The 12,280-nt window shown below is 50.0% G+C and overlaps 1 protein-coding gene across 7 annotated transcripts in view; it reads left to right on the top strand.

Annotated features, from left to right (window-relative positions):
- The window catches only part of ncam1a (neural cell adhesion molecule 1a), a 52,408-nt gene that overhangs the window by 21,495 nt on the left and 18,633 nt on the right, over nucleotides 1-12,280 (top strand). For 6 of the 7 annotated variants that reach the window (XM_076032143.1, XM_076032141.1, XM_076032142.1 and 3 more), the window contains 2 exons: nucleotides 1,283-1,453; nucleotides 6,133-6,258. In XM_076032143.1, the coding sequence (XP_075888258.1) occupies nucleotides 1,283-1,453; nucleotides 6,133-6,258 (297 nt within the window). Of the gene's footprint in view, nucleotides 1-1,282; nucleotides 1,454-6,132; nucleotides 6,259-8,155; nucleotides 8,171-8,316; nucleotides 8,802-12,280 lie in introns of those variants that run through there. The other variant, XM_076032144.1, reaches the window with a different exon arrangement.

Here is a 12,280-nt window from a genome sequence, read left to right as displayed (position 1 = left end):
AAGCCAATCAATCTCCAATACCCACACCGATTCGGCGTCGCCACTCGGGGGGAGGCGACAGGGGTGGGTTCGGGGGAGTGAGCCGACAGGGGGTGTGAGGCGACGGGGGTGGGTTGGGGGAAGTGAGGCGACAGGGATGGTTTGAAGGAGTGAGGTGACAGGGGTGGGTTGGGGGAGTGAGGCGACAGGGGGTGTGAGGCGACAGGGGTGGGTCGGGGGCAGTGAGGCGACGGGTGGGTCGGGGGAGTGAGGCGACAGGGGTGGATCGGGGGAGTGAGGCGAACGGGGTGGGTTCTGGGCAGTGAGGCGAACGGGGTGGGTCGGGGGAGTGAGGCGACGGGTGGTTCAAAGGAGTGAGGCGACAGGGGTGGGTCGGGGCACTGAGGTGACAGGGGTGGGTCGGGGGAGTGAGGCAACAGGGGTGGGTCGAGGGAGTGAGGCAACAGGGGTGGGTCGAGGGAGTGAGGTGACAGGGGTGGGTTCTGGGCAGTGAGGCGAACGGGGTGGTTCAAAGGAGTGAGGCGACAGGGGCTGGTCGGGGCACTGAGGTGACAGGGGTGGGTCGGGGGAGTGAGGCAACAGGGGTGGGTCGGGGGAGTGAGGCAACAGGGGTGGGTCGAGGGAGTGAGGTGACAGGGGTGGGTCGAGGGAGTGAGGCAACAGGGGTGGGTCGAGGGAGTGAGGCAACAGGGGTGGGTTCTGGGCAGTGAGGCGAACGGGGTGGGTCGGGGCAGTGAGGGCTCTGGCCACGTTTCGATGGAGGAGCTTTCACTTCAACTGAGCTTTGTCTGAGCGACACCTCCCCACGTGGGCGTGGCCAGCTAAAGGTCAGCTGATCAGCTCCATCAACCAGCAAACCTGTAGCTGATCTCTTGGTCACCCCGTAGGAAATAAAACATATGTGCCTCATGAGTGTAAAATGTGTAAACAACACATCTAAGAATCTATAAATCAGCTTCACATGGATGCGTGTGAGGTAAAAGTGTTTGTGTGTTTCAGTCAGACTAACACAGATGACTGCTCTGCTTCCATTCACCAATGAGTCATTCAGCTTCTTGCTCCACCGTCGTCCAGCACTGACTTTATTTAAATCCTTATTTATTTAAATACTTTCAATGAGAAATGTTGTAAGCTGCTGTTAATTCACGTGTTGTTTGTTTTGGAAGCAGGCTTGATGGAAAACATTAGCGACCGCCGCCGCCGCTCTCTCCCTCTAAAAGCCTCATGATGATTTTTCCTCGTCAATCACGACGCTGTTGTTTTTTTCGCGTCCCTGCTGCAGACGTGCCGTCGCCCCCGGAGATCGAGGCGGTGCGTCCCTTCTCCAGCACGGCGGTGGTGGAGTTCGCCGAGCCCGCCTCCACGGGCGGAGTCCCCGTCCTCAGGTACAAGGTGGAGTGGCGTCTCCCCAGCTCGCCCGACTGGACCAGCGCCGAGTACAAGCCCGGCGACGGTGAGTGGATCGGGGGTAAAAAAAAAAAAGTCCCTCCGCGCTGTAATGGAGTCTCCCGTTTACCCAGAAGCCCTTGAGAAAGTGGCTTTCTAATGGAGCAAAGTGGGAGCGCAGGATGTTATTAAATCCCCTCCTCAGACGGCGGAGCCTCTTTATTGTGATTCTCTTAAAGACGCTTCTCTTGCATCAGCTGCACCTCATTTTCATTCCAAACGAGGCTCTCGGCGCCGCGGCAGCCTCAGCATCTCACAGCAAACAAATATTCCAATGTAAAAAAAAAAAGTGTTGTTTTTTTTTTCCTGAAGGAAAGCAGCTCAGAGTTTCTATCCTTGGTGCTCGGCAGCGATGCAGCAGGTCTTCGCTCGTCTCACTCCAATGATTTTAGCCTGCTGTTTTTATATCATACGGGAGTGGAACAAAGTTTTCGGACACCCTTAAAATTTTACTCAATCCCAATTATTGTCTTTGAATATTCATTCATTTTCAATACCCGCTTCCTCCTGCACTCAGCTGGCTGGAGCCTCTCCCAGCTGACACCCTGGACAAGTTGCCAGTTCATCGCAGGGCTACATAGAAAGACAGATAACCATTCACACTCACGCCTACGGACAATTCAGAGTTCCCCAGAACCCAGAGAGAGCCCACGCACACAGTGGGAGAACATGCAAACTCCACACAGAGGCCCCCGGCCTGGGATCAACAACCTTCTCACTGTGAGGCAGCAGTGCTAACCACTCAATCACTGTGTTGCCCGTCATTAAATATTTGCCAGGATTTTTTTTTTTTTTTTTTTTGTGTTTATAAGAAAACTGAGGTCTTGTAGTTCTTTTACTCTGGATATGTGGTGCCCAATTGTGAGCTGGACGCAACAGTGTAGCGTGTGGCTGAATGTTGGTGACTGTATTGGAATAATCTGCACTTGGGAGACTTAAAACTGATTCAGTGCATCAAAAAAATGACACGAGGTGTCCAAAAACTTTTTTCCACTACTGTCCATCAAACAAGGTGAGGGAACAAAGGAAGTGCTTGTAAGTGGGAGACATTACAAGGTTTGTTCACGACGGTCCAGCAGGTCGACAAGCTGGTTGCAAGCTGCCAAAGCAGGAAGCAGGCCTTTAAAATTCAGCTCGCTTCCATCCTGACTCACTCGCACTTGTGCTTGCAGTGTTTTCGGTGAAAGTGTCGTCGGTCCATCTTCCATCTGTGCGTCTTTCTGGAAAAAAAAAAAACAAGAACAGCAACAACAGCAGAGAACATCTAAGCCGGCGATATGAGCTAATCCAAACATGACAGGAGCTGATGGGGGGGGGGGTGAAGTGACAGCCAGCCAGCTCCAGGAAATATCCTCTGCCCCACCGAGAGGGAGGGTGTGAGGCGGGGGCGGGGGTTGTTCAGCTCTTTAAAAAAGAAAAAATGTGGATGGTTGTCATGCTGTCGGCCATCAGGGGGCGCTCTGTCAGCGGATGACAGCCTCCGCTGCTGTCCGCTCGGGACTCACAGCCCGTCGCGCGCGGCTGCTCACTGCTGAACGGTTCCTCACCTCGCTGCATTCTGCAGTCGCGGTGCTTTGCGCCCTTCATCCGTTTTCTGGATAATTGCAGCTTTGTGTTTTTTCTCTTCCTTTTTTTTTTTTGCAAGCGAGGCGAGCGCTGCTCTTTAAGGCTGCGGGGCTGACAGGGAGGGACAGTCTGTCGTTTTCACAAGGCCCTTTCCTGTGTTGGTGTTGTTGGGTTTTTATTTTTATTTATTTTTTATTTTTTTTCACTGGTGAAGCAGCACTGCCCTCATATGTCAGGAAGCAGAACTGCCAGGTGTCAACCACAGAGGCTGGCCTGCACACCTGCAGGGTCGCAGAGCAACAGCAGCCACCTGCAAGCACTTCATCCTTTATGCACCTTGATTTGAGTGTGAAACTCTTTTGCTGCATTTCTGTGTCGAGGAAGTGAGGAAGTTGCAGTTTTTGTTCGAGCCAATTAACATTTCTTAACATGCACAACATGAACCCTCTCCTACCTCCCAAAAAAAGTAGAGGAAAAAAAGAAGACGTAGTCTTTTGAAGTTGTTTTTCACGCAGCGTTATGCCAAATCTCCCTCTGCTGCTGCTGCTGCTGCTGGGAGGGAGGCGTGTCTGCCAGTGGACCGACATATGTGACAGCAATGGAGCAGCGATCTCAGCTTGGCTAGGAAGACGCTCAGTCACTTTTGTCATTTACGCTAGTTACTGTATTTGCGACCCCCCCAGTGGTGAAATTGCTGAATTACAATCTGCTCAAACAAGGCGAGAGATTGTGAGTAAAATCGACGTCATGCCGCAGAAGAGGGCGGAGCCTGAGCGCAACAAGGCACAGTCACTGTTGCCTAACTTTTGTCATGTAAGAGGAAGTCCCGCCCCCTGCTGGTGAACACAGATACCGCACTCTGTTCGGCGACTCCCAGAAGAGGGCGGAGCCTGTGAGTGTCACAGAAGCCATTCCGTTGTTCCACATGGTGAAGTGGCACCCTCTACTGGTCGGTATGGGTACTACTACTCACTGCCCATGAACCGATGGGAGTGCGTGCGACAAAGCGCGCTCACTGTAGTGGAACACTTGTTCAGTAAGCACACATTGTAAAGGTCCCACGGCAGCAGAAACAGGCTAAACACACTGTTTAATGGTTCGTGGCTCCACTTGTAGTTTTGCCAGAGCTTCTTCTTTGACGTTGCTGCTGTGAGCTAGCGTGGCTCGGTGCTACTTTAGCAGTGTCCCCACACTGAACCCTCCCCCACTTTTTTCTCTCTTTTTTTTTTTGCATGTCTCATTCCGACAGCCAGCCAGTCTCATTAAGACGTTAATGGGAAACACATTTGCCGTAATCGGGGGGGGGGGGGAATGTTGACGGGAGCCGCTTCGCATCGACTGCCAAAAATTTGTCCTCATCCATGAAATTGCTGTTTCTTTGTGTTGCATAGCAAGATGTCATTTTAAGGTGGTGGGAGAAAGCAGTGGGTGAACGGCAGCTTGCTAGCATGCCAATAAAACTGGTTGGAGCGCTGGAATGTGAAACCATAGGAATCATTTTCAGAAATCCTGTTTTGTCTGATCTGTGAAATGAATTCAGCCAGAACTACTTTTCCTCAGCGTGGATGACTCTACCTTGCCTGTCACTTCCTGTCCGTGCAGCACAATCGCTCATAAACCCACAGAAGCCCAGTGTAATTAGAGGTTGCCCTTTTCCTGGCATTTACTTTCTGCTCTGCACCGCCTGTGCAAACACGCTGGCGCCTGATTGGGCCACACAAAATGTCGTCACGCCTCCCAGTGAACGGTTCACCGTTTGCCCTGAACTGCTTCCAGCTGTTAGCAGAGCGCGAGAAGTCTCTCAGAGCTGCTGCCTATTGGAAATTACTGTTTTCTTTAATTACTCTGTGTACTTTGTTAACACCCCAGTAACCTTTTTGAAAAACTGTTGTTGTTGTTGTTGTTGTTGTTGTTGTTGTTGTTGTTGTTGTTGTTTCCTCCTGACGCAAAACTTCACAGTAACTTCCTGCCACAAAGAGCCAGCAGAGGACGGAGAAAAGCAGGAGAATTTCAAGGCACATTGTGTTTCAGATTTCAAAAGAAAATCCTCCTTTCACTCTCTCCCAGCTGGACTCGACTAGCGGCTGCTGGATGTGTTTATTTTCGAAGTGAATCCCAGCCACAGGAAAATTTCCCTTCATTTTCTTCTGCTTTTCTTGCATTATTCTGGTCATTATCTCGAGACGCCAAGAGAACTATTCCATTACCTCCGCGAGCCTCCCGCTGACTGAAATAATTATGTCGTTATCTGAGGCAAAAGCAAGAGGTTGTTTCCTCTTTTTTTTGTGTTATTGTTACCCGTTTAGCTGCGGCTCACGTCAACACACAAGTGAGCGGTCTTCCGTGGGGGTCAGACAGAGGCGCCGAGTTAAATTGTGCCTCTTTTGCGTCCGGCCCTGCTGTTGCTGCTCCTCAGCAGGCAGAAATCAGAGTGTGCAGCCGCTGCACGCTGATGAGAATCCGCCCCCTCGCTGCTGCGTCTCCTCCTGACGACAGCAGATCTCATGAATGAATGAATAGAAAAGGAAAAAACGACAACAAATAAACATAAGACAACAATTTAGTGTGTGTGTGTGTGTGTGTGTGTGTATACATATATATGTATACAGATATATGCACACACACGCATAAATAAACATACGCATATTATTACAAAGAGTCCCCAAGAGTGATGCGGGACAGTAAACAACCCTGATAATTGAATAAACGCTGGTGCTGTGATTTCCCCTGATGACATCACTTTGCGTGGTGTTTTACAGACTCTGATTGTTCGATTCTGCTCGACTGATGAGATGAACTGAGACGCTCCGCCTGAGCATCCTGTGATCCTGAGTGTGGGAGAAAGCAACGACAACAACTAAGCCTCAAATCCTAAATTACTGCTGTTGCTGCCTTGAGAAATCGCTCTTTGTTTCCGGTTTAATCATCTGAAATTCTTTGTTGCTTCGAGGCAATTATCTCCTGTCGCCTCGAGACGGGAAGCGTCGCGGCCACAATGTGTTTAACATGTTCACGAGTGATTGACTAAATCAGAGGGAGCGAACTGACTTCCTCCTCGTCTACTCCCTCCCCCTCCTCTTCCTCCTTCCTCCTCCGCTTCCTCTTCCTCCCGCTCTGCAGCCGACGCCAAGCTCACCATTGGGGGCCTGAAGCCGGAGACGGTGTACGAGGTGAAGATGTCGGCCATCAACGGGAAAGGTCAGGGCGACAGCAGCCCCTCCACTCCCTTCAAGACCGAGCCCGTCCGTAAGTAGCGCCCCGCCCCCCTGACCCTCTAACCCCTGCGCCGCCGCTGCCACCGCCGCTCCACTTCCTGTTGACGGCCTTAACCCCGCCTCGCTGCCGCTGCTCTCAAGCCCAACTCCATCTTCTTCTTCGACTGTTTTTCTTGTTCCACAGCCAGGCCACCGGGACGGAAAAAATGACACCGCTCGCCTGAGTCTTCCATCACCACCCGCCGTTTTCTGCTACTTCCTGTTTTGTCGGCGGCCGATTCTGCCTGAGAATGCTTTTCCGCAGCGAGAGCCGATTGATTGATTCTCTGCGTCCTCTCCACTGTTTCTCCGCCTTCTACGTTTCTGCCTGGGAACCTGCGTGTGATTGGGTATCGGACGTTGAGCGAGGTCGCTGCAGGTGCTCTCACCGGCTCCCGCCGCTGTCGTCTGGTGACTCACAGCCGTCTCCGCCACTGTCTCGTTTCAGCTGCGTTCACCGCCGAGAGCTCAGCGAGTGCAGCGCCGCGACCCGTCCTCGCCAATCACGGCGTCGGCCGGTTGTCACTCGGGTGCAATTAGTGAGCTGATTGACATCCGGCCACCTCCATGGAAACGCTGCAGAGGAAGAAGTGCCGTCACACTTAGACCTGCATTATAGCATCCACACGCCGAGCGGTGGTGGAACCAAACAGGCTGATGAGGGGCTGAAAAGAGCCGTCAGTCAATCCCTGGAGCGCTGACACATAATGTTGGGGCTAAGCCGTCCATTATATATTGGCTATATTGGTGTCACGTCCAGCGACGCCAGCAGAGAGAGCCGAGCCGACCGAGAGTCACAGTGGTTACAATTTTCCCCACTGGCCTGCAGCTCAGAAGCTCCGCCTTCACTAACAGCAAACTCATCGTCTTGGTCGTCATAGATGAACAAAAATGTCAAAAAAAAAAAGACAATAAAAAATAATTATCTTCCATTCAGCGTGTTGGTCCGGAGAGCAGCCAGTTTGGCCCAGACTCCAATTAGAAGCAGCAGGCTGCGTTTCCCTGTCAGAATCCTAAATCATCTTCCGCTTTCTCCTGCGTCTGTTTGTGCTTCTTCAGACATCAAACAGCCGCAGCAGCGTCGCGTCTGGCGTTGCCTTGAAGCTGATAAGAAAGGTTCGTTTTTGTTGGGGTTTTTTTTTTGGTCACGCTGGGTTTGACTGCGATGAACTGGCGACTTGTCCAGATGTGTAACCCTGCCTTCGCTCCACGACGGCGGGGATAGGCTCCAGTAGACCCCCGTGACCCTGAGTGAAAGACAAAGCAGGTAGAGAAGACGGATGGATGGATGGATGGACGCTGGTTTAAACTTGTGCTTGCAGGTAAATAGTTGTACAGACAATTAGGGAAGTTGTGCAGCTCGTCTGGCTAACGAGGAAACACCTGCGTCCCGCTCGCTGTTTCAGCCGGCGTGGGCAAGCTGGCGCTGCGCCGTCTGAAATCTGATTTTTTTTTTTTTTCTTATTTATTCTTTTTTTTCGGTGGCAAAGATTAAAATAAAAAGCTCCTCTGAAAACCTTGACGCCGTTTCCATCCGAAGCCCGACGGCTGAGCGGCGCGATAAAGAGAGGCGTCAAACGGAAAGAAAAGCGGTCGGCGGCGTTGAAGTCGGAGTCAAAATGCAATTTTTATTTTTTAATTTGCGGCGCGGCTGCAGAACAAAGCCGAGCCGTCGCCGCCGTGTGACGGCGTGTTAACAACGTGTCAGCGCACACCCCCACACCCCAACTCCACCAACCCATCCTGTCATCACTCAGATTTCTCATTTCATTTCCTTTTCTTCTCTGCAATATTGTTTTCTCATCATCTTTTTTTTTCTTTGTTTTTTCTCCTCCTCCATCTCTCTCTCTCTCTCTCTCTCTCTCTCTCTCTTCCATCGGGCCTCTCAGGGTTTTCTGGCACAAGTAAGTTTATTTTCTCCCCGTCCTTTTCCTTTGTCGCCTGCTTCCATCCATTTTTTTTTCTCTCAGTTTCCACGACGTGACAAGGGAAATGAAAAAAAAGTCATCCCACTCTCCTCTGTTTGCCTTCATGTCCTTCTGTTTCACAGACAAGAGTCCATTCCATCGCTCTAACGCTCTCCCAGGTTTGTTACGGGTGGATGTGGCGGCTTCATTAGCGCTCCTACGTAGTCAGAAACAGCATAGCTGCGACCGCTGCACTGTGATTACTGCAGCTGTAGAGTGTGTAGCGGTGTGTTGGCGGCAACAAGCGCAGCGACTTTGTGCACTAATGACTCTGAGTGGAAACAAAAATTGTAAATATCCAGACCTTCGTTACCCAGGATTAATCTGGAGGCCCTCGAGTGGCGGCCCCGTGCTTGGTGGCTGCAACTTGTGTGTCTACTTCCTGTTCTATGCTGCTACACACAGCAACCATCGCATCACCATTGCAACCAGCGTGTTACCATTGAATCTCACAAACCAAGAATTGGTCCCCGACAGCATCGCAGAGGCTGCTAGTCGTCGCTGCTTGGCGCTAACCAGCAGGCTGCAGGTTAAGAGAAGCACTCAAACGTAATGGCAGTGTTTTGTTTTCGTTTTGGATGTGTGTGTGTGTGTGTGTGTGTGTGTGTGTGTGTGTGTGTGTGTGTGTGTGTGTGTGTAAACATCACTGTCCTGCCATGTGGGACAGATGGCCAAAGATGTTAAGTTGCCCCCTACTGGTGAAAACATATCCAAAGGAGAATCAGATCAATAGCATAGATTAATAAACAGTTGGTGTTTATTTTTTGCCCGCTTCTTAATGAAATCAGGGCGAAAAGTCAAAAGTCGATTTTTGTCGTTATCGTCCGCATTCAGATGACTTTTCCAATTAGCCAGGTTTGTTTTGCAGTTGTTTGTCTTTTTCGTCGCAGTCCTCAGATAGAAACCGAGCGTTTGATCTTAATGGCTTGAAATAAATAGAAGAAAAGGGGCAAAAGGTGCAGGGTTGCCCCCTAATGGCGGCATCGCTGTATGACTCATTGAATATCCACTCAGCATTACAATGCAGCTTGATTGGCGTTTGGAGCCTGAACCTCCTGAGGTGTGAGCCGAGTTTTAACTCTCCTCCAGACAGAAACTTTGAACATTGCTCACTCTGCCCCCCCCCAACCCCCAACCACACCCCACCCCACCCCCTTCCAATGGCCTAGTTATTATGTCACGCGACGCTTCATGTCTAAAAATTCTGTGGCGCTTGTGTCGACGCTTCATATGAATTGTGAGAGCAAAAAGCGGGACGTTTGGCGGTAACTGCTGATCACAGAGACGCTGTAGAGACGTGACTCCGCCCACCGCCATGGCCTCCTCTCACTGTGTCCCCCTACCATCGCCTTCCAGTTACATCAACCGCAGCGCCACACACCACCGCCACCACCTCCGCCACTACTGCGGCCCCTCGTGAGTATCTGCGAGCGTGCAAGTGTGCCGTGTGCTTCAGGTCACGTCTGCTGAGCTGCACCAAAACAATAAAAACAACTGGAATGAGTCCAACGTTGACCTAGTCTGTATTAACAGTCGCTGGATTATTGTTAGCCAAATGCTAACCGTGTGAAGTGTTTGCTGTGATGGTGTGAACTCGTAACTCATCGCTGCTGCGACACCGTTCAACATATTTGATTTTTTTTTAATTTATTTTTTTATTTTATTTTTTTTTTGAAAGGGGTAGTTCACCAAAAAATACTGTTTCCACGACTCATTTGACGGAGGCTCTGGTCACATTGTCATGTAACAGTTGTAGAGTTTGTTGGAGCGGAAGAGATGCAATCAGTGGACAGCTGTTGCGACCAATCGGGAGATGCTGAGGTAGTTGTTGAAAGTGTGCAAAAGTTCTCCAAACCTACGACACAAGTGATAGACTTCTTTCCATCCCTCTGTGAAACTCCAGAACTGTTATGTGGATGAGACAAGAAAAACCAACGGCAACACCGTAATTGATAAAATAGGTGGAACGTTTCGAGGCAAGTTTGTCGTTGCGCCAGCGTCGACGTCACAACTTCATCGCACCAAGAACACGACAACAGCCGCACCAGGAAGTAGACCGCTGCAGACTCTGCCCACTCTGTACAGAGGGGGGAAACTGTTTCAAGAGATTGTTTCAAATGCTTTAGTTGGTTGGTTTTCTCAGCAACCTGTGCATCGTTTGTTAGTTGCTGGACGGATTTGCGTGTTGGGTTCACAAGCCGCCGGAGTCATTGCTGCACGAGTTCATCGTCTGCTGCCTGTTGTGTGTCTCTAACAGCGAGAGGCAGCGTTGATCTAGACTGACTGGTGTGTTCCTAGATGCTGCTCCTGCCGTGTGTGTGTGTGTGTGTGTGTGTGTGTGTGTGTGTGTGTGTGTGTGTGTGTGTGTGTGTGTGTGTGTGTGTGTGTGCTTTCAGTCCTCCTGCTGCTTCTCCTGCTGACGGATGTCTCAGCAGCTCACGCTGAGTTCCGCTGCGTCGCCACGTGCGGCCTCCTCACGCTGCAGACTGACAGTTTCTCCCGCTGTCACCGGACAAACTTTCCACGTCCTTTATCTTCGCCCGGCCCCAAATCTTTCCGGCATCGGCCTCAAATCTGAACGCAAAATCACAAAAATATCCCTGCTGCTTGGAAAGCCGCGGCTCGCCCGCATGAATTCTGAGTCAATTCTGCACAAATTGATTGACAAACTATTATTTCACGTCATTTTCTCATGCATATATTCCACACGTCACAAGTACAGTGACCAAAACTTGAAGTCTGCAGCGGCTTCAAGCGCTGCCACTTCCGTTTCAATGTGTTTTTATTATACTGAGTGTTTCTTGTGTTTGTTTGTTTCTCTCGGTTCTTCTATTTTGTGTTTGGTTCTTTGTCTCTTCCCGTTATTTTTATTTGTGTTTCTCACCATTTTTGTCTTGACGTGTTCTCATCATTTGTTGACCTGTGTGTGTGTGTGTGTTTCCCTGCCTCCTTGTTCCGCCCCCTGGCCCCACCCCTTCTCCTGTGTTTTCGTTCGTGCTCATCATGTGACTGTGTCATGTGGCTCTTGCATGGTGCTGATGATGTCGTCCACGCTGGCCAGCAGAAGGTAATTTTAGTTTGTTTGTTTGTTTTTTTGGTTTATTGGTTTATTTTTTTTGTTTCGTTTACTTAACAGAATCATGATCATATTGATATTGTGAAAATAGAAACATATTGAAGTTCTATTGAAGTTGACAAAAATCAGAAGTACAAGTTCAAAAATAAAGTAGAAATATTTTCATTTCTTAGTGCTTTAGTAAATATAACTTAAACACACCTGCTTTAAACATGTTGAGCTGTTGTGAAAGACTTTATGGGTTTCCAATATTCACAAACATATTTCAAGTAGGTTCAATTAATTCCATCATTCAATCAAGACAATTCAAGAGAAACCTACAAGTTATTTCAAATTAAAATCTAGACTTTCATGTTTTATTTTGTTTTCCTAACTCATTGAGTTGCCTTAAAAAAAACTAACTTTTTTTTCTTGCAGCTTTTTTTTTTTTTTTTTTAACCACCGCTTCCTGTGGTTTGCTCTGCATGCGCCGCCTATAGGCCCCCTTTAGCCATGCGTCTTACCTGCCAATCTAACATCTCTGGTTTTTCCCTCCTCCCTCCATCCCCCTCCCCCGCTAGTGGCTGGAGCGTCGCAGCATCACTGCAGCATGCAAGTCGACTTCCTGTCTCCTGTGTGCTCCTTCCTGCTGTTTTCAGGGTGGACGTGTCTCGTCTGCATGTGTCTGTGTCTCGTTAGAAATGCCTGCATGCCCCACGCTGTCACGTGTCCAGGTGTCCAGGTGTCCAGGTGACACCGTCCAGCAGGTTCCTGCCGCTCCACCTGAGAACTCTGAGAGAATATTAAACCGTGTGAAGACGTTGAAGCTCAGCATGTGTCCTAACGGCGCCTGTTCATTCCTGTCTGCTTCCCTCTCACTGCTCGCTGGAGGAGAAGAGTGGGAGGGGCGGGCCTGTCTGCCTGCCTGCAGTGGGCGGGGCTACACCTGCAGCCCCGCCCCTTCTTTGCTTCTTGCCTTTTGTCAGGTTTCC

This window comes from Nelusetta ayraudi, unplaced genomic scaffold (assembly GCF_046127955.1).
Source record: "Nelusetta ayraudi isolate G7.1 ecotype Tasmania unplaced genomic scaffold, CSIRO-AGI_Nayr_v1 ptg000033l, whole genome shotgun sequence".
NCBI classification, from domain to species: Eukaryota; Metazoa; Chordata; class Actinopteri; order Tetraodontiformes; family Monacanthidae; genus Nelusetta; species Nelusetta ayraudi.
This window is presented reverse-complemented; position numbering and strand designations above follow the sequence as displayed.